General features: G+C 40.1%; 4 protein-coding genes and 1 long non-coding RNA gene across 9 annotated transcripts; 2 read left to right on the top strand and 3 right to left on the bottom strand.

Annotated features, from left to right (window-relative positions):
• Positions 1–126: 126 nt before the first annotated feature.
• On the bottom strand, positions 127–2378 carry LOC115571524 (macrophage mannose receptor 1-like). The gene is made up of 5 exons (XM_030400969.1): positions 2345–2378; positions 1880–2245; positions 674–1015; positions 482–576; positions 127–323 (listed from the first exon to the last, which is right to left on the bottom strand). Exons 1-5 carry the CDS (start codon positions 2376–2378, stop codon positions 246–248), a joined length of 915 nt encoding a protein of 304 aa, XP_030256829.1. The 3' UTR covers positions 127–245.
• Positions 2379–6511: 4133 nt separating this feature from the next.
• Positions 6512–8945, top strand: LOC115570962 (troponin T, slow skeletal muscle). 4 transcript variants are annotated; one of them, XM_030399830.1, is made up of 12 exons: positions 6512–6547; positions 6671–6684; positions 6777–6803; positions 6986–7001; positions 7118–7178; positions 7273–7389; positions 7516–7593; positions 7738–7851; positions 7928–8037; positions 8118–8208; positions 8303–8343; positions 8662–8945. In XM_030399830.1, exons 1-12 carry the CDS (start codon positions 6525–6527, stop codon positions 8705–8707), a joined length of 738 nt encoding a protein of 245 aa, XP_030255690.1. In that variant the 5' UTR covers positions 6512–6524; the 3' UTR covers positions 8708–8945. The 4 variants fall into 4 exon arrangements, with proteins under 4 accessions (XP_030255690.1, XP_030255688.1, XP_030255689.1 ...); XM_030399828.1 differs by having other exon boundaries at positions 7118–7193; XM_030399829.1 differs by having other exon boundaries at positions 6983–7001.
• On the bottom strand, positions 8811–14647 carry dnaaf3l (dynein axonemal assembly factor 3 like). Its single transcript, XM_030399824.1, has 12 exons — positions 14527–14647; positions 14139–14221; positions 12942–13048; positions 12757–12850; positions 12518–12672; positions 12152–12331; positions 11896–12018; positions 11674–11796; positions 10369–10513; positions 9942–10056; positions 9671–9745; positions 8811–9499 (listed from the first exon to the last, which is right to left on the bottom strand). The coding sequence occupies exons 2-12, from the start codon at positions 14218–14220 to the stop codon at positions 9355–9357; spliced, it is 1344 nt and encodes a 447-aa protein (XP_030255684.1). The 5' UTR covers position 14221; positions 14527–14647; the 3' UTR covers positions 8811–9354.
• On the top strand, positions 14146–19865 carry LOC115570963 (uncharacterized). 2 transcript variants are annotated; one of them, XR_003981852.1, is made up of 5 exons: positions 14146–14267; positions 17711–17874; positions 18013–18140; positions 18244–19493; positions 19606–19865. It is a non-coding gene; the product is annotated as an uncharacterized LOC115570963 (long non-coding RNA). The 2 variants fall into 2 exon arrangements; XR_003981851.1 differs by having other exon boundaries at positions 18013–19493.
• On the bottom strand, positions 15580–20973 carry syt5b (synaptotagmin Vb). Its single transcript, XM_030399825.1, has 9 exons — positions 20801–20973; positions 19274–19477; positions 17901–18076; positions 17718–17816; positions 17402–17569; positions 16876–17043; positions 16605–16722; positions 16357–16490; positions 15580–16256 (listed from the first exon to the last, which is right to left on the bottom strand). The coding sequence occupies exons 2-9, from the start codon at positions 19470–19472 to the stop codon at positions 16047–16049; spliced, it is 1272 nt and encodes a 423-aa protein (XP_030255685.1). The 5' UTR covers positions 19473–19477; positions 20801–20973; the 3' UTR covers positions 15580–16046.
• Between the last annotated feature and the right edge of the window lie 954 nt (positions 20974–21927).

Raw genomic sequence — 21927 nt, 5'->3', positions numbered from 1 at the left:
ATGCTAATTCAGTAGATATATCTGCAACACAGTACAAATATGTCTTTGTCTTTGACAGTTTTTTTTACTGATTTAAAGAGACATTCATAAAAGCACACCTACTGTTGGTGAAAAAGAAATAGCAAACACCAACCATTGTTAATGTTAAATTCCACCTCATCAACACAAAAATGATATCTGAGAATTGAAACTGTCCATACAGACGTTCAGGAGTAATTGTACCGTCTTGTTTGGCACTGCAGGTTTCACTCTTTTTTCTTGAAAATCCTCCCGTCTGGCTGGACTCTCCACTGAACCCTGGCACCCTCAAACCTTTTTTGGATCTATGGAAGAAAGACAAAATTAGTATTTCAAACCATACCTTAATTCAATTAGAGAAGTTGGTATGTTACTATGATAGTGGTGTGTATACACTGGTGGTGTACAACCTCTTGATCTCTCTGCCAGTGTTACGAAATGGCAACATTGAACAAAAACTTACATGGGCCAAAATGCCTTCGCTCGTAGCAGAATCACCAAAGTTTAAGGACGAGTCTGACTTCAGTTCCATCCTCACGATATGCCTCCATGTGACTGCTGTGGTTAAACAATCAGAAATAATACATTCCCTCAAGCATAAATTCACTTTGTTTATTTTTTTAAATCAATCATTAAGTCTTTACATGTTGCTTACCATTGTAGCAGTAGAAGGGAAATGAGCTGCCGCACCCTCTGTCCCACAACGTCTTGTAAGAGGGGTCATGCAGAACACACTCTCCATCATTATTTGGCTGATTACTTGCCCAATATCTGAAGGAACTGTTGCTCTGGTCCGACCATTTCCACTGATCTCTGAACAGACCGATCCAGAATGTGGTCATCGACGGCCCCCTTTCATTAAGCATTTGCTGCAAGGCCTGATTTTCGGTCTGGCTGCTCACACTGGCCAAGTCGTGGTAATTCTGTCGGCAGTACCCCTGGGCGTTCCTCCAAGACTTCTCTTCAAGAACAACGTGCATCTTACTGGACCCCTCACCTGTAAATATTGCAAAATGTACTGAAAAGATTAGCATGTTTAGGGAGGATGGAAAAAACACGTGGTTCAAGGTGCTGCACACACTCAAAGGTGCAATACGGAGAAAGTCCAGTGATGTACACTGCACTTTCATTGAATGGGTGAAGAAAAAAGATGGTTAAAAATAATGTTCTCGATAGAAAACTTAAAAAATGTTGCAGTTCTCATATTTAATTTACAAATTCCTGCCCATCTAATGCTCATTTTCCAGTTCATTCTTTTATTTTAGGTGGGAACTAAAAAGTGTTTTAATGTTCAAAATTATTTATTCTCACACTGTCCACTCCTGCAGCACCTCTATTCACCCTCTTTCAAAACACCGGTGGCACCGTTGCTGAGTTATGGGCTGTTTGTATTTCTCCTTGTATTAAGAATTTTGATATTTGCACAGCATTGTTTTTAGCAGCTAGACCGCTGCACTTACTGCTTTATAGTCAAATAAGAAATAGAAATCTCCCTTTCTACAATATGGGACCTTTAAAGTGATTCTCCACCCATAATTGACCACACACATCCCCAGCAGGCGTAAAAAATCTGTTGTTGTTACCAAGTGTTAGATGAAAAAAATGGTCATTTTGTATAATTATACAAAGGTGATATAATTATTATATGACAGAGCTTTATCGATGCTGGTTGGATTCTCATATTACCTTTGGACTGTGCCAGGCTGTTTCTTTGCAAAGTTAATCGTCTAAAGGTCGTCAGGTTGGTAAAAAGAACGGTGCTCCTGAGCATCAAGAGGATGAGTGACATCACTCACGTTTGCTCCTGATTAGAGGAAATGAAGGTTTTATACCTGTCTAGCTGTCACATCAAAGCCATTACCTTCCTGACAGACAAAGGGGAGGTTTGCTCCACAGGATGCACTGAGCCATTTCCCATCACCCCTCATGCCTCCACAGTTGTGAGAGGAATCAGGTGGACTGGCCCAGTTTGTGTAGTCAGTGGTCTGAGCCTCTCCAACAGACCACATCCAGGACCCCACCACACCCTTTTCCAGACCAATCCAGATACTTCTTCCCAAACCACTGGCTGCTGCCATCTTCACCAGCCTCTGCATGTCATCTTGGTTGCCGACCGAGGCGAGGTCAGTGTAGCTGTTTCTGCAGTAGCTCTGGGCCTGGGCCCATGTATTGGCCTCGCTTATCAGGTGATACTCTCGATGAATGCGTGAGCACAAAGTGACACAACCTGCCGAGGGACACCCACCGAAACATTGAATAAAACGGGCATTGTTAGTCTGACAGTGTCACACAATTATTTTTTGTCGTTTTACACAAAGAAACGTACCTGAAGCCAGCAGCCAGATCACCAGATGGAGCATATTTCTCCTGGGATATAAACAATGAATGTTATACTCCTCTCAGTGCAGGTCCAAGCTTTTCTTGGTTGAATTTACTTGATTGATTAAATAAACAAATAACAACAGAATAGGCAGAGGACTTTAAATCACTGCTTTGCCTGTTCGGGACTCTCAAGCGACCTTAGCTCTGCAGGTGGTGGTTTAGTTTGCTTACGCCTCTGGTGGATGTTTTGACTATATTTGCCTTCATTTTGTTATCTTCTGAAAATAATGAGGGCACAATGGGATTACTACGTATTGAATTAATAAAAAACAATCAAAAATCCCCGAAACCTCAGTTTATACCACTAATAGCCCTTTTCTTTTACAGTTAAAATCCTTGACTCCAGTAATAAATGCCTCCAGTGACTTAACTTCTCAACTTCTGCAAAGCTACATCTGTGACACAGATCTAGAGCTATAGATCTAGCTATCTATCTAGTACAGGACTGGCAAAAATAAGCCTTGGCTTCAGCCTATTCCTTTTTCGGTTACAGAGTTTGTTTAAAATTTTGTTGTGAGAAAATGTTTAGTGGAAGCAAGTATGGTAATATTTTGCCAGTTGATTGCACGTAATTTAAGTATAGTATATTGTAGCTGAAATAAAACTATTCATTCATTCATTCATTCATTCAGATAAATATGTCCAGGTTTGTATTATTACCGTATCAATATACAATTCTGAGAGTCTGAGTTTCTTTACCAAAACTACATAGTGCCCCTTTAAGAGAGAAATGACAAAACATTCTAGTTTATATAATTTGAAACATAATATCTTTGGGTTTTTGGGCAGTTTGTATGGCAAAGAGGTGAATATGACATCATTATCGGTAAATAGAAATACAATTTAATTATAAAAATGATCTGAAGACTGGTTATTTTCAGTCCTGATGTATTCTTTGACACCTTTGATGACATCTGTTCAAAACACTAATTATGTTGTAAATTACCATTATTAGTCCCTGCTGTGTTTTGCAAATAATTACATATTACATTCTATTAATAGCTCTATTTTGTAAAACATTCTCAATAATCTTCTCACCTTATGCTCAGATGTTTTCCTCGTGAGAGATGAAATTTACCTCCGCAGGTTGTTATTCTTCCTTTCTGTCGCCCCAAAGGACCTCATGGAAATGCTGTTTGCATGTGACATTCACAAGGGCTTATTTGCATTTCACAAAATATGTAAGAATCTGCTAATGCTGTAGCGACAGGGTTAGAGAAATGTTCACAACGTCTCCTATTTAATCACAGCCTTTACAGTTGGATAAATAGCTGTTGTGGTTGTTCCTCTTTTTCCACTGACTAGTCAGGAAAGACTCACATTGGTATTACAGTTTATGGTCTTTATTTTTGTCCTTAAATGAACTGTAAACCATTTCAACATGAGGACAGACGGCTCAGAATCCAAAATAAAAATGTTTTGTGCTTGTTTGCCAGAAACTGACGCGATACAAGTATTGATTTTCCTATTTTCACTTAAGTTAGTTTTCCTCTGATCATTCTTCAAGGTCCAGCTCTGTAACCAAGATCGAGGGTATCAGTGATGTTCAGGGCCGTAACCAAGGATCTCTTTTTTTTTCTTGCCTCGTTATTCTCTCTCTTCCATCTCTATTTATCTTGCGCCACCTGTCTTTTTGTCTCCCGTTTCAGCGGTGAGGTCAGCAGCAAACCCCTCACTCATTATCCTGCCTGTCAGACTTCAGCTTGCGCTCTCAAAAGCCGCCAATAATCCACATACAGTCCCTGTCCAATCTTGTCTAAATCGTGCCTCTCACCACCCCACCTCACACACACATTGTAGCTCAACACACTTCTCTCTTACTCCGGAGGACCCCCCCCCCCCTTATATAAAGCTCTGTCTCCCCTCTACCTATGACTCCTCTTGTTTTCATCATCAGTGAACATCCTTCACTTTTGCTCTTCAGGTACGTTGCTTTGACTTTTCCTCCAAACTGAATCAACATTTCTCTTCTTGTACAATGCTGTGGTATAAAGATATACTCATGAAACATGGGAACGTTTGGAAACAGTACAGCAGTTTCTTAACGCAGGAAATGTCTTCCATCACTTTTGGCAGGCACAGTCTTTAAGTGTCATGATTAGCAGCAGGCTGCCGTGGTTGACGTAGAAGATCTTCAATTTCCGGGTTAATGCGCACAAAATTGGGTTTGATTACAAAGTGTGGTTAATGAGCTGTAACCATTTTAAATAACATTGTTGTTTGGTGACTTCCAAGACTGTTCAATATTTTCTCAAAGTATGGATCAAACAGTAACAAAAAGGATCACTCACATAATGAATCTATAGAGAACTATCACCAAATCTACAGTTCTTCTCAGCGCTAGAGATTTTCAGCAACTTCAAGCTAATTGTTTTAGTTTTCTGGCTTAAAGCAGCTTTAAAGAGACAATTCATCTCAAATAAAAAGTATATATTTTTGTACATGAAGTGCTATTTATCCATCTAGATGTTCTGGTGGGAGTTGTCGAGTATTGGGTACATCAGCTGTATATTCTTTTGAATATGATGGAACTAGACAGCACTTGGCTTGTGATGCTCAATGCGGCGAAAAAACAAACAAACAAACAAAAAACTCAACGGCACTGTCTTGTTCTAGAAATCATGGCCCAGTTACTCAAGATAACCCACAGAGTTAGTTTTGAGCCATGCTATGCTAGCTTGTTGCCTAGGACCAATTGAAAGACATACACCAAGTTAGCAACTGATGTTAGCTAGTTAGCATAGCTGAGCATTTAGCGCCTAAAGGAGTTGGTGGTGACCAAAAATGGAGCTAAAAGGAGAGTAAATATTTCATCATAACTCTGAATGAATGCTAATGTTGCTGTTTGAGTGCTTTGTGCATAAAGGCCGGTGTTTGCAAAATAGTTTGCCTTGTGAACTTTTAAGGTGTTAATATGTTAGTGGTGAGTTCATAGCTTGTTCCTATGACCTGCAAGAGGCAAAAAAAAAAAAAATTCTCTATATGTCTGTATATCTCTGAAATCCGGAACGCTCCCTCATGACAAGTTATTCTCGGTGCCCTTGGCCTCTCCGTCCGCCTGCATGGCAGTCCGCTTAGCCAGAATCATCCAACAGTGAAGCATTGTGATGAATTCCTCTCCCAATCCCTCATCTGCCGTTTGTCCATGTGCCCGTGTTTACTCAGAATCACATGCTCATGCTCTGAGATCTTGGCTAAAAACTAGCTATGGAGGGATCTGAGGGACTTTGGGGCGCCTCAGTGCTTCGTCTACCACGTTAATACACTCAAAGACGGGCAGTCTGGGAGGGCTTCCAGTTATTTGAATTGGAAATAGTGTTTTAAAATTTGGTCTATTGCTGGTGTGTCTTCCTAGAGATGTATCTGTTTGTTCAGTTTAAGAGCAGCTCAGATCAGACTGTTTTGCCTTTGTGAGATTATAATACTGTGTCCCCCTTCAACAAGTCACACCGAAATACTTATACAAACGGCTGCAGTTATGGTTAGGAATGCTAACATATTTGTGGGTCCCCTCACACATTTAGATATTCCCTCAGTTCAGTGAGACTACAAGTATATCAAATGATAATAGAGGACTTGGCTGGTGTTAATAGCAGCCGGACGACTGGCTTAATCTCTCCATCCCACATTCTCTCTTGTAAATCAAATTAATAAAGAGGGATTGGCCAGCTGATACCTTGCTGTTATCTTGGGTAACAGGACACTGCTCTGGCCTACAGTCCCTCCAGCCTCTTCTATTCCTAGATCATTAGCTACAAATGGCCTTCCCTTTAATCTTATTCTTTGAACAAAAGCGGCTGACCCCACTGACTCCTGTGGCCCTCTCATAAGTCATGATATTTGTTCACAATTTGTATTTTTTGACCTCAGGAGATGGGAGATTATAGCGCTATAAAAGCTCAGCCAGCTGGAGTCGCATGCAAACAATTCACATACAGTAAGGTGCATTGCTGAAGTTTAATTGAATGATTCCCTTTACTGAAATATTATATTTAAGTTTGTAACTCTTTTAAACAGCTAGTATTGCGGCGCAGTTGCTATAAAGGTGTCATAAATACCACATACCACAAATTTATAACACTAGTGAAATTTCTTAGACTCATGTTTTTGATTTCAGTGTCACCATGTCTGACTTTGACGAACATGGGTGAGTCAATCCAGGACTAGCTACCTTATTTCTCATTTCATTATACATGAACTTCTTTTTAGATGTTGTTTTTTTTTTTGATTGTGTGTCTGATTTATACCTTTACTCTTGTATTTTATGTAGAGGCCACCAGGAGGGTAAGAACATTCATTTATTATCAGTTTAACAAAGCAGCAGTTTCATATTTTTCTCTTCACTCAATTACTCTGTCACTCTTTCTTTTCTCCAGAGGAGGATGAAGAGCAGGGAGAGGGAGGTGAGACTGTGACACAGAGCTGTGTTGATTTTGTTGAACTGCTGTTTTTCCAATTCAAATTTTCTTCATGCCTCTTTGCCTATTAGAAACTAAACTTGTATTGATTTTACCTGGTCTGTGGTTTATAAAAAAACGAACTGATTCACTCTCTCGTTGCTGCTCTGGCTGTCATGTTGAAGAAGAACGTCCCAAATACAAGTAAGCCTAATTGGGAATACTTAGCATTAAAAACAAAGTCCTATTTTTCCAATAAATGCTTCTCAAAGAAGTAAAAATGAATATAATTTGTGACCTGTCCCCGTGTTATTTTACAGGCCTTTGGTGACACAGCTCGCCGCCCCCAAAATCCCTGAGGGGGAGCGGGTGGACTTTGATGTATGTTCCCTAAAGGTTGTTATTAAATCAACAATCAAATTATTCTAGCACCAAAAATAGCATTAAATAATCCTGATCCACTGGCTCCTGTTAGGATATCCACAGGAAAAGGATGGAGAAAGATCTTCTGGAGCTGCAGACTCTAATTGATGTCCATTTTGAGCAGAGGAAGAAGGAGGAGGAGGAGCTCATTGGACTCAAAGACAGGATTGTAAAGCCTTTTTATATGCTGTTTTCAAATGTATTTGTCTGAAATGGAGACACATTGAATATTCAGAATAATAGAGCTTTAAAAGCCATGTGTAATAGTCCAGCTGGCACGGATTCTGTGTTGTAGGAGAGCCGCCGGGCAGAAAGAGCTGAGCAGCAGCGTGTGAGGGCTGAAAAAGAGCGTGACAGACAGACGCGGATTGCGGTAATTAATGTTGTATTCCGTATGTTGTTTAATCCATGCATGTCAATAATCTGCTTAGATCACAATATCATGACCCTACACACTGTAAAAAAAAAGCTATTTAAATAAGAGAAAGGGCAGTAACAGCTGAAGGTGCTTCCTCAGGAGGAGAGACAGAGGAAAGAGGATGAGGAGGCCAAGAAGAGGGCGGACGATGAGGCCAAGAAGAAGAAAGTGCTCTCCAACATGGGGGCTCACTTTGGAGGGTTCCTTGCCAAGGTCAGACAAATACATCTGCAGGTTTGTAGACTTCATGTGCCTCATACCCCTAGAAAGCGGGTTTTGCTTCCTGCAGGTAGAGCAGCGGCGAGGCAAAAGGCAAACTGCGAGGGAAATCAAGAAGAAGACTCTGGCAGAGAGACGCAAGCCTCTGGCGATTGAGAACCTGAGAGAGGATGGTCTGAGGTCAGTTTAAAGTCCAATTTTATTAAGATTTTAAAGGGGGTGTACTTCTGTCATTTCAAGGTATTAATGTTGTGTTTTAGAGAGAGAGCCAAGGAGATGTGGGAAAGTATCTACCAGCTGGAGTCTGAGAAATTTGACCTGACTGAGAAGATGAGGAGGCAGAAGTATGAGGTGGGCCAATTCACTGAGGTTTTACAACAGTAGTTTAAATTTTTTTTTTTAAAAAAAGTCTCATTTGTGACGTCAGAATGTGTTTTCTTTCCAGATCAATGTCCTCCTGAACAGAATACAACATGCTCAGAAATTGTGAGTCAGTCTGCTCGTCTCAAACTACACAAGTCCTACGCCCACAGAAAGAAAGAAAAATAGAGCACTGTAGAAAGCTACTTTGCATAGATTATGCAAACATGTGGCAAAAGTCACTTATGCGCAGGAAATATCAAATTCATAACTCTGAAACATTTGCAACAACAGGATGCACACATTCAAAGATATGAACACAGTGTGATAAAGCAGAAAAATAAGTACTTTCCTTTCTATCTCCAGTCAGTCACAACTACTGGTCTTTTCTGTGTGGACTGGAACTTTTCCTAATCTCTTATAATTTTTTGTGTGTCATTGCAGCAAAAAGGTCCACGGTAAGGGGAAGGTTGGAGGACGCTGGAAGTGAACGAGTACGGGACAGGACGGGAAGAGAAGACAGTTCACTAGCTTCAAAACAAGATATTAGCAATTTTGCAGTGTTTATCATTTACTCTAGGAGAGACAGAAAATATTTTTGTGTGGCATTTATTGAAATACTTTTATTCACAGTTGTGTCTGTAATCATCAAAATGCACGTATACATAAAATGGATGTTATATCAGTGTCATTCAAATTGGAAATAAATCCTGAGTATTATTCTTAAAGAGTTAGATTAAAACATTGTAAAATTCACAGCTACTGCAGAGGGAATGCTATGTGATGCCACAAACGGATGAAGCTCAAAGGGGCTATATATCAGAATTCTAGTTACAAACATTTTGTTAGCTCCATGGCTAACTGAGCCTAGCCTGGAACTAGCTAAAGGCAGCTACAGCTATCAGCAGTAGGCAGTTTCTCTGGTGATATGCTGCCTCCTATTTGTTTTGAGGACAGGTTGCCAATTCTTCCATATTGCACCTTTAACTTCTCTATGAAGGAAAAATAAATTCTTGCTTAAGATCTTGTAAAATGTCCGAGCTGTGAAGCAAAATCACCTTGACTCTCAGTCTGTTTCATACTGTAAAAGTAAAGCTGCTGACAATGGCAGCAGAGCTCTGCTGATATTAACCACCTTTACGTCTTCTTCTGTGGTATGAAAACAGCATGTACGTCATCACTCTTGCCCTCATGCCAAGGCTCAAATCCACCCTCGAGAGCGACGCTCGCCACTTTCTTTGCAAAGCCTTCCTCTTGCTCTTTGTTCAGATCCAAAATGTACCTGAGATACACAGCGACACACAAATGCAAATAAATGCAGTTACAATTAAATATGGTAATTATAGCATACGCAAAAGCAAATACTCTGCACTTGGGAATTACATAGTCACTGTACTCTTGGTGACTGTACTGTCACCATGGTAACAAGCTCAGTTACTATAAAAACCCTCACTTGGCCAACTCCACGATGAGCACGGCGTCTGGTGCTGCAATCTGTCTCAACGCCGGGCCCAACTGGTGCGTGCAGCTTCACAGCAGTGACAGAGTGTGAAACAAAAGCACAGAAATGAAACATGATAGTCATACCAGTAGTCTGCTGTCGGGGAGACTGGGCGGTGAATGGATCCTATTTTAGGTTAAGTTACTTTATTTATATTTAAGAAAATATGGATGATTTACTCAGTAAAATGATCTTTGTTTAAAAAAGAGGAAAAAGCTCTCACCTTGCAGAGAAGTAGATGGTGTTGAACAAGTGGGAGTATTTCTGTTTATCTGGCAGCTTGTGAAGTGAATCCATAGGCAGGAACGTCACAGAGACTCTACTAAGATGTATCAGGTCTGAAAAGGAATTTAGAAAATTCAGTGCTAAAAAACATCAGGTTTCATTTGTTGTCCTTTGTTTGCTGAATGTCAGAACAGTCTTCCGAGGGACGGGAAGTCATTGACCATACATATGCTTGAATATGGAAATTAAAACAGACTGAAATCACAAATGATTCAACATAATCAAATCCAATCTTTCACCTCAGCTTAAATCCTTTCACTCTAAATTAAACAGCTTTTGTTCTAGCTGCTGTTCCTTTTTCTCAGGTGCACCGCAGTGACAGTCATCTGCAGCCACAGGCCTGCTAGTGTTAAATAGCCATTTACCGTTGATAGTGACAGATTTTCGGTCAATCTGTGGGGATGGCTCCTTGGCCTCTGTGTCTGACTGAGAGGTAGTGGGGAAGCCCCGTCTACTGGACAGGGACTGGAACAATGCCTGTACATTGACAAAGGAGATATCCTGCGCTGTCTGTGGATGTGAGAAAAAGGAAGGAGCTCACTGCTTCAGTAGGATAAAAGAAAGTGGAGGCATAACTATAATCTAAGAGGCTGTATACACCCGGCATAAACATCTGTGTTGAGTGATCAACACAAGTGGACAGCTCAAAGTACACATATTCACACCTGGCTTTAGAATGTGTCTCAACATGCTCCTCAAGTAACCATGTGATCGGATTTCACTTCCCTGCTTTATGCAAATAAACACAACAGTTGCTGAGAGAAAGAGATAAAATGTTTTTTTCACAAAGAAATAATTATATTGATGCCTAACATTTTCCGAATTTACAAGAGGGCCCAAACAATCAATATTTTTTCACTGACATTGTTTTAAATAGTTCATAAAGTTTCTACTAACTCAACAAATATCAAGATTGAGTAATTTTTCAAGAGAGTCTGGGACTTTCCCCAGAGGTGACAAAGAAGTAGCCTGTATCGTTTACTTTTTGTGAAATTTGAAACATTAACTGTCAATAAGATGTGTAAATACTGAAATCGGTTGAAACTGTGTGTTCAAACAGCGGCTAAATGTTGGCAGGTAAGACACATTTGGGCCATGTTTTTTTAAAGGAAAGACACCAAGTGTATTGCATATAATGCGAAATAAACAAAAGGGGGAAATTATTAAAAGTCTGCTAAATGAGCAGACTTAGGTAAGTTTCTCCTCAATCACAACTCTCAAAATTGTGCAATTTTTTGAGGGAGTGTGGAGATACAGTGTCGACTAGTTAAGCAGTGAAAGCAGGTGAAACAGACAGTGTATTCACAAACATTCATTTGCATTACAGTGAAAAAAATGGAAATCAGACAGCTTGTTTCGCGTGTACGAGAATTCATTTTGCCTGTAGTTGTGGCTTCTTTTTGTTGTTTTGCAGAGAAGGTCAGTTGTGTAGGTTGTCAATCAGTATTGCCCAGGACACATTCAAGTGAACACTGCTTGAAAATGTGGTCATACTTGGCCCTAAACACCTCTGAATGTGGCCTGAGTGATCGGATCTCATTAAGTCATCAATGTGTCTCTGGTGCGTCTTGAGCTGTTTGCTTGTGGTCAGATCAACCAAGACGTGTGGAAATGCCAGGCGTAAACCGCCTCTAACATGCAGTAGGTGGCACCACTTCTGTATGTGTCACCTTAATGTGTTGCCCATTCTGTGTCTTCAGCAGGCTCTTGTCATCAGTATCAATGCCAAAGGCGAGGTAAGGGCTGGAAACAATGTCTCCCCAGTAGCCCCTGACAGCCACTTTGTTCCCTCTCTGTCCGAAACACACACATAGCATACGATAGATACCTTTATTTCATCTTATTGCTGCATAATGTAGAAAGGTCATGTAGGAAAACAGGCGAACACTAACCTGACTGAAGACTCTTGAAGAGAGCAAACTTGGATTTGTCATTTGGTAGACACCTTCCCTCATTTCGAATGCCAAACCCCCCTCCCTCCACTGCACGTATTGTTGTTTGTTAATGCCACCACACTGCAGATAGAGAGTCAGAACAAAAATAATGTTCATCCCTTGTTCAACCTCCAAATATCCATACTTTTTTAAAAATGTTGGCAAATTTTGGAAGCACAACATTCAAAGGAAAATACACCAAGTACTGAAATACCCCTTTTTGGTGCAGTTTCATTGTAAGGTCCCAGTCGAAGCAGCCCATCTTGGAGTTGTAACGTGTTCCGAGGTGCTGCCTGACCCGATAATCCCAGGCTCTGGACATTGAGATAGACGATGAAGACTGAGGCTGCATCCACAGCTTGAATATCCTGGCCAGCTCATCTCTCTCCTTGAACTGCAGAAAAATTAAAGTTGATAATGAAATTAGGAGACTTCCAGTGAATTCATGGAGCTCTTAGACAGCTGTGTTTTGTTCACTATGTGCTGTGAACCAAGGCTTTAACATGGAATTAACTGAGCGGACCTCAATGTCTGATGTTCTTGTGTTAAAGAAACACAGATAATGGGCTAGTTTAACAACCTTGAGAAGAGTCGTGTTCAGACAGGGGTGTGTGGGCGTCTCCAGTGCTTCAGTAACAGACAGAGAGAGCTGTGACGCTGCACATCTCAGCGTCTCCTCCGTCTGACTGCGGATCTCACTGTTCCCAAACACCTCCAGGAAAACCTCTGTTTTCTCTGAAAATGAAAATAAAAAACATGGAAAAATAACCAAAAGGTTTAGCATTATTTATATTATTAATTTCACAAAATCCCACACACCATTATGTCCCATGCCTTCCAGGGGCATCAAAGCCAAGTAGAGAAGCAGCAGCTGTCTAGCCACTACCTCCATGCTGTTTTCTATCACCCACACCTGCAGTAGAGCAGAGAGAAGACGTTTGTTCCCAGTAGAGTATAGCAATTTGTTTTCAGGGGTCACACGACTTCACGGTTAGGGGACTCACATGGAGGCTTTCTTCGTTCGGGAAACCAGCAATGGTCTTCAAAATATGTCGTGGATCTGCGCTGCCAACCAGCAAAACATTGACCTCTCCTTCAGGTCTTGCAGGGCCTGGGCATAGAGAGAGAAAGCATACTCTAGCTCCAACAACCTATACATCCAGAGCTGTGTATTCATCCTCAATGCTTTGTTAGTACCGAAATGTGTCTATAGCACTTAATTATAAAAGGTGGCACTGAATCTATGGACGGATCTGTAGTATCAAATTTTAGTCAGATACTTAAATCATATATAATTCATAATGTTGTCATAGTTTTAGACTGTATCATTAAGTGTTTTTTTAACAGCTGTTTCTGTGTAATAATAATTCATTTTGAAAAGAGTTTGGCTCGCTGGTTCTTGACTAAAAAAAAAAGAAAAAGTAAGGTACTGTGAAACACTTCAACGCTATCCAAATTATAGAAGCACTGCATCATTAAGTTCAATGGCCTTGCAGTACATACCAAAAAGATATTCTTAGGGACTGTCAGTGTTTCTGTTTTGAGTAGGAAGTCATAGTTTGGTTAAACAAATATGTTATATATAGCCATATATTGCATACAGACTTGTTTCAGTGTTCATGACTGATTTGTCTGGTTTACTGTGCAAAGTCAAGACTCATGTTTGTTTCTGTTGCTGTAACTATGATACATTATTTGCCAGTATAACATAAACCCTGTAACAATACCATACTATAAAATACAGTGATGGAATGTAGCATTAAAGTACTGTACTTAAGCATGATTTTTGAGGTACCTGTGCTTTACTTCAAATATTTCTAGTTTCTTGTACTTTATACTTCCATTCTACTTCATTTTGGAGGCAAATATTATAATATCTATTGCAGGATCCCTCCTCTGTGGCTCTTCCTGAGGTTTCTTCCATTAGTTACCAGTGTTTAAAGGGTTTTAAAGGTTTTTTTTTTTCTGCCCACAGAGGCAATGTGATTGTGATTGTGGGCTATATAAATAAAACTGATTTGATTTGATTACTATTAAGCAGGTTTTATATATAGCAATGCAGTGTATTTTATAAAGAGCTTATAATGTATGTCTCAAATAGATGTGATGGAATAAAATGTACGTCAATTGCGTAAAATCATAACTACGCTGACACACGTGTGCAAGAGGATCACGCATCCTCGTGCACGTGAGGCTCTCACCCGGAGTCAGCAGGTCGCGCGCAGGACTGAAGCCCCACCAGGTGACGCAGCCCGCCGCTTCAGACGGCCGTCCAGCGCTCATCCTGTAACATGGACGAGAAACACTCAAACAAGGCCGCCCACCTTACTGTAAGTGGTTCACACCATGACAGCCAGTTGTGGTAATATAATTGTCTTAATAGCCCAGTTTGTTAGTTAGCTTAGCTTAGTTTAGCAAGAACGTTAACTAACGCTAGCTAACGTTAACGGTTTTTATGTTAGCTCTAAATAGACGGTATTATCGAGAGGCACAAAACTATCTCTCTCTGACATCAATATGGGGATATAACATGACATAAACTGCGACCAAGTTCATGTCTTTTAAAGTATAGCAATGGGGAAGACTCACCTCACAGATTGGTTTATGACAACTGGAGTAAAGTTCGCCGCGAACTGCCCGACCCAACACAAAGTTTGGGTTCTGCTGCTATGGCAACAGTGTCTTAAATGGGGGGGACGGCCGCCATCTACTGGTGAAATCGCGGGAAAAACTTTTTTATCAATTTGTGGTGCAGCCGAGAACATACAGACCGCATTCAAAACACACCAGATATACATGAACAATAGCCTAAGATCATCTGTAGCAGTCATCTTCGATGTCATCAAGGTCCATTGAATCCAATTGAAGTGTAGGTCAACAATTATTATTGAATGTATTCAAAATAAATAGTTACCTTACTGCCAATTCCCTATTTATCTATTTAATTCACATCCCTGGTCCATGTATTTCCCAACATCCCCATGACTCAAGGGTCTTGATTAATTGAGTAGTTGCCATTGGAAGAAATGTGTTTTTTTTTCTCATTTGGTATTGGTCGTAGGGTTTTGTTTACCTCTTACTCGAACCGAGTGACCAGAACTTCACTAAAAGGATGAGATGTATGCAACCGGACCTGTGCCATCTCAGTCAGCCTGGTCGGATGCAGATGGTCAGCCTGCTAAACTTGTTTGAGTAAATGTCCATACCAGCATACATTCACCCAAGATACTCTCAATTAAACATTTGTAAACAAGGGTTTTTTAAACTTTTTTTTTCAAAGTTTTAAAAGATAATTTTTTTAAAAAGGTAGTAAATGCGCTACTTGCCCTTTTCTGATAACATAACATCAGCACATTGGTCCCTGGAGTGCTTTTAAAATCAGTGCTTTGGTCTTAAATGTGTTCAGGTTCAAATGTGAGGCCTCTCACCAGTCAATGAAGTCATTAAGAACTGGATCATAGTAATATAGCTTCTTCACAGCAGCCCCCTCTTCAAATTTTAAGACTTTCAGATTATTATAGTGAACAATGGTTGGATAAATGAGCATTCATAATATTCTTTCGTAACAGTCTGAACATCAAGTAATACTAATACTAATACTATGCATTTCATTTAATTAAAGGTTAGAGAGTAAGAGATGCATTGATGAGGAACTGTCAAATGTGGTTTTATTTGCATTTGAAAATATCCAGAGCATTACACCAGGCATTTTTAAGGACTCCGTTGCACTACAGCACTACAAAATTACCACAAAAAAAGCCTAGTGTACATACAGACAGAATAATTGTGCAGTTCTTTCTTTACGCATCCAAATTTGACAAGGTCCATGCATGAGCAAATGTGAAAGATGCGAATGGTGTCCAAGAATACAAGTACAGAGTCATAATGGTTTACGTTTAAGGTAAAAAGGGGAGGCTGAGGTTTTAATGAATTCAAGAATAGTATGTACACATACATACACACACACACACACACACACACACACGTACATACATACGCACAATTAAGTATGCCCATTTTAAAACATTTGGATTACAGAACATGCAAAACATCAGGATTAACATTAAGCAACATATCAGCAGTATTTCACAATCGGACAAGATGCAAATCTAACGAGGTTTTGCTTTGAGTGCCGCATCGACTTCTTCTTCTGGCAGCAGAGTGTGCCACTGGGCTACTGGACGCCTGGGATTGGCAAGCATATCTGACCAGTGTCGTAGGCCAACTCCTGTAGCTCCGTAACCCATGAAGGTCTTTCCAATGGGGTCATTGCTCCCAAGTTTATCGTAGTCAAACACTGTGATGACGACCTGCACTTTCTGAAAGAAAAAAGAAAGATGTGTAATCAAGTCACTTCTCATCAACACTTTGTGTCTGTTACATTTTAAAACTGAGAATTGACATGAAGACACAGCCTACCTGTATCTGCTCAAAGGGGACTTCAAAGCTGAAACTCTCATTAAAGTAAGGGTTTAGCGTGTTCTTCTTGACAGTTGTCTTTTTCTTCTTGATCCGTTTCCCATTTTGTTGCAAAACAATCTTCACATATGGATCTAACGAAAGAGAAAAAGAGGGTTATGTAGTTGTGTTTCGTTCTGTTTGTTTTACTCTCTCATTTTTATGCGGAATTAAGGAAATATATGAATAATAAGTGACAGGAGTAGTACCTGATAAACCGCCAACATCCATTTTCTTTAGGTTCTTTGCCTCCATGATGTTTACTGTAAGTTTTCCTGCAGTGGGTACATACCGTAAAGAAATACAAATGTCGCCCAGTTTTTCTTGCTGAAAGGAAAATATTATGGATTAGCATCATTCCACATTAAATAAAATCCAAGACATCTTTTATAAAACTGAGGATTACTGTGATTTCAATCAAGATGTTTATCTTCCAACAATAACTGAAACAAGGTTTTATGAGAACACAATATATCATACCTCCTCCTTCTCACCACTCTCCAAGTCTCTCCATTGTTGCATTGGCTGGCCCAAATCAACACTGTTCATGGGAATCTTTATCTCACCGATCATATCATGTTTGGAGAAACGATCAAAGTCGAAAACTTGCAGCACCAAAGTCTTTCCGCCCAACTCTGCATATGGGATCTAGAGAGAAAAGAGTTATTAAAGTGTTGGGATGAAGAATAGGTCAAGGTAGAAAACGTAATTTTGTTTAGATAAAACAACATCTGTAGTTCCATACAATAAGACAGACGTTAATGACAGGAGACAGTCTTTTTGGGAAGGGATACCTTGACAGACGCCATTCAGGGAATGAAAGACTAAAGACGAGGGGAAGTAGAGACATGGGCCAAACTTCTGCCTCATGAGGGTAAAAAGTGTTATGTCACCAACAACCTGGAACACCAACACAAGCTGCGACAGAGACATGGAGACAAGAGAGAGAACAAACAAAACACAGACAACAACTGGTCAATGAAGGCTCAACGTTGACACATGATACCTTGAAGATGAAAGTCTCATTGAAGACAGGGCATAAATTCTTGCGCTGAACTTTGGTCTCGTACTTCTTCTTTTTGTCTGGCAGCAAAAATACTTTGACGTAGGGGTCTGAGGTTCCCCCCATGTCCATTGCAGCAAGGTCCTGAGCTTGAAGGATACCCACTATAAGCTTGAGAATAAAGAGAACAAGTGTCAGAATAACTTTAAAAGAGCATATACATTTCTTTTTGTCAGCTATTTGTTGAGTCCACAGATTCTTTTCATTTATATGAATGTCTTTGATGAAAGGTAACATTTTGTTTTCACACAGGACCTACCTGGGCATCTGTGAAGTTGTAGTCCAACGAGAACTCCAGCTTACCCAGCTTCTCTTGTTCTTTCTCCTCTTCCTCCCCTTCCTTCTTCACCTCACCCTCCTAAAAGATAAAAGACATCAGTCCATAACCGGGTAGTCATCATGAAGATCTGGACCAGGTAAGATTATACTGAACATCACTCACCTTATCTCCAGCCTCTCCTTCACCTTCCTTTTCCTTTCTGCGACGGCCTGTCTTTCTCTCCCTCACTTTCTTTGGCTTTTTCTTTTTCCCAAAACACTTTTTGAAAACGCAGAAGATGCAGCATACCACCAAAGCCAGGACCACCACAACAATGGCTCCCACCGCCCACATGGGAACTGCACAGTATAAAAAGAGTTGAGTTCACTCATCAGTATGAAGAAAGGGAGTATGCTGATTAAGGTAGAAAGGAGTGGATGTCTGATCATCTGATGGCCTTTATGTTCACAAAAGTATTTTCCTGTATGTGTGTTTTGCAATAATAATGTTTATTTTTCATGTTCAGTTCAGCCCAGTATGGTGAACTGAGCCTTTATTTGCGAGAAGTGAGTGAGTAATCATGTTACATAATTGTGATCTCTAATACTGAACGAATCATTCAAGTTTATATTTTTTTGCATACTCTTGCTGCACTAAATAGTAGTATGATGGGATAGAAGCCCAACCCTCTAACAACAACAACAAAACACACAAACATTGTGTTTCATTCTGATCTTAAAGTAGAAATCTTAATTTTTAAACACAGTTGTCTCACACATTAGGGTTTTCAAGAGTATTTTGATCTTTCACATCTTGTGATCATCAGAAATATGACTGATATTATACTAAATTTAAATAAAATATTTGCTTCTTAATACAGAAGACTGGGGGGTTCTTTTCAGCATCTCTAACTTTTTCATGCACTCTATTATCTAAGGACGGTTTGCTGAGCACACATGTGTCAGCAACACCCTTCGCCACAATCTGATAATAACACACTCCCGACTGGGAGTTGCCCTGTACAACCACAGTCCCCAGCAGTGCAGCTCATCATTAAGTGCCTTACACAAAGCCACTCAGCAGTAGTTATTAACTGAAGGGAAAACAATTCTCATGCACTTTTCCACTTTTCACAGGCATGAACGTTGAAAACAGTTGGCATAATGGCTCAGAAACGAGCTCATATTCCATTATGTGTATTCATTATTTTGTCAAAAAAGAAATACTCGAATAATGGCTTTGTGAAGGGATTTTCCTCTCATAGCCTCTCAGATCCTGAACCTTTAACAAAGTTTGGTTAGGTTCATGAAGCCTTTCATGATGTTAAACACATGTTTGGAAGGATAACTTCTCCCATGTGCATATTTTTTGTTTTTTTGTCTGAGTCACAAAGCTATGACATTACGAAAACGTGATTACTCAGGCCCCGGAGACAACACCAACACTGCAATAACAGATCATGCTCTTGCAAATAATAACTGATAATACAGTTTATTTCAACAAGTAAATTCATTCATAAGTTTGTATTGTTCCTGCAAATTGTGGAAGTAGCTTACTTGGCAAATGACCAAGTTCATTCATGAACTTCTCCTTCATGTGGTTGTAGTCGTGGCCTGGGTGATGTTCTGAATGCGAATGCTCGTGGTGTTCTGTTTGGGAATGCTCATGATGAACTGGTTCTGTTGCTTCCTCTGGCTCCGGTTCTGACGACTCCGCAGCCCTCCGGGCTCGGACCCCGACACTGCCAGACCTCATGTCAGCTGTCAAAACATCAGAGTCAGTGCAGTCATTCATGTGCTGTTGGGTTTGTTATGTTCTCTGTCATGTTGGCTCCTATAGTGCAAGACAACACAACTTCATATGTATGCTGTGTAATCCCTATGTCCAGGCGTTGCAGTACAGTTGCAGAGCATAGGACATCCCTAAGCCAGATGCTCAACATGGCTGACCCTAATCCCTCTGTTACTCTCATTCTCTCTGTCATCTCCCCCGCCCCTTAACCCATGCTTTCACATTTGTCCCATCCCCATTTTTTTTTCCCGTCACTGTCTCTGCATGTAACTGGATTAAACTCTGGAGCTACAATATTAATCCAAAATCCCAGATCCTCAAAGCCGAGGATTGAGAGATGGTCTCCTCCCTCATTTTTTTTGCCTTTAAGAGTTCTCTGGAATAACAACTGTTGACAAAGGTATTTCAAAGGACCATGGTGAAGATTGAGGGTGAAATCCTGATGTTTTCATTTGTAGTTTTCATGTATATTTAGTATATTTATCTCTTTACCATTTAAAATAAGAGAAAAAAGAAACATTCCACTTTTTGGAATATAGTATACATGAAAAGCAACATTTTTCAGTTAGACTCTTCTTCTAAATGGCAGCTGTCAAATCTGTCTGGTTGCAGCAGCTTATTAATGGAGGATGCAGAATAAATTCTTCAACATTATTGGTGTCTGTTCACATTTATAGGCAGGGTCTAGCCAAATGGCCAGCAACGTTCAGATTTTACCAGCCACTCAATCGATTGCCTTTGTTTCTTTGGCTGCTGAGTGAAGCAAATCTACCAGCCACTTCTATATTTTATTAGAATTCTTTTGTTAGCTGGTGCTAATTTTGTGCCATGTTTATAGGTAACTCTTATCAACCTTTTAAATGGGGGTGATGATTCAGTTCAGATTCACTGGAAACTGGAATGGCACTCAGAAGAGCGTGTACCTCCACCAAGACCCCATAGTCCAGTGATTGATTTTTAAAGAAAATCAAGATCTAAGCATTATTTCCTGAGAACGTTTTTAAAAACGCTATTCTCTCAACATTAAAAAAGTGAGAAAAAAATGAAGCCAGATCCGCACCAAAAGTTAAATGGGTCTATTCTGGGACAAGACACAGTTTCGTTTGTGTAATCCTGTTGAAAGAACCAACCAGCCAACAAACAAATGGATGAAAAACATAACCCCTCTCGCCGGAGTAGGTTTTTTAGGGGGTTTGTTCAAAATAAAAATGTAACTTTGTAAATTATTATTTATTATTCATACTGGTTCAAATATACTATACTACTAATATACTGATGTATATTCATCTTACCTTTTGATATGTCCCTTAAATTCCCTCTGAACCAAAAGAACTTTTGGAGCAACCTCAAATTCAAAGTGTATTTCTTGCTGCTTCCCCTTTGGCCTGTGGACGCCTTTACAAACCCATCATTCCTTCTGTATGTCGCTGACTCTGACTGGCAGGCTCCCCACAAACCCTTTCCATCAAAGCTAAAGCGCTCACTAGAGCTGTGTTGTGAGTTAATCCCCCTAGCCCCCCCTCCTGATATTAGAATGCTGAAAACACATCTGTTGCTTCATGTCTCTGACTGGAGATGCTTAAAAAGCAACAGCTACCTTTTCTTGTACTGCGCAGCTACTCCATTGTTGAACATTTCACATGTGTTGAACACTTCAAGGTTCTATTTGAGTAGGAAAAGTGACTGTTCATTGGACCGATGAGACATGGCAGTGTTGGGTGCGTGTATCCATTAGATTGAGGAGATTGTAGTGCATCCGGCCCTTCACTAATCCCCTCAGCCTTCGCTGTCCTCACAGTCAATCGTCAGTCTACCAACAACTTTCACTGTGAGTGGATATTCCATCCTCCCCAGCCCTTGGCTTACCATTATACTGTACAAAACGCATACCCGTATTTAGAGCACTGTGAACCGTAATCCCTAGGCATGGTGCCACGTGTTTACACTGCTACATCTGGAGATCTAGGTGGCTCCAATCCAACATGCAACAGCCTCCTCTAATAGTAAAATATTAACAAAAATGTAATAGTGTTTGCTTGTAGCAGTTATGGCAGAGCTGTTATACTTGTTTGCACTATATTTCAACTGTAGTGTGTAGGGTAGAGTGTTTCGTCAACAGGCTTTTGTATATTTTTGTTTCGTGAGTTACGCTAATTGATATGACTTTTTCCCCGCTGTGGGCACTCAAAAAGTAAATGTGCCCAATTTCATGTAAAAATATCTCATTATACTTAATATAGAACTGATCAACATTTCAATATGGCAAAGTGCAATTTCCTGATCACAAGACGTTGCAATTATTTGTTAAAGGTAAAATGAGTGCCCAAACAGCATTACAATTAAGTACTATTGTGCTGCAGAGATGTCCTAGCCTGCAAATCTTGATCCCCAGATGTAAGAAAACATGTTTATTTGATAC

This window comes from Sparus aurata, chromosome 20, assembly GCF_900880675.1.
Source record: "Sparus aurata chromosome 20, fSpaAur1.1, whole genome shotgun sequence".
Lineage (NCBI taxonomy): Eukaryota > Metazoa > Chordata > Actinopteri > Spariformes > Sparidae > Sparus > Sparus aurata.
This window is presented reverse-complemented; position numbering and strand designations above follow the sequence as displayed.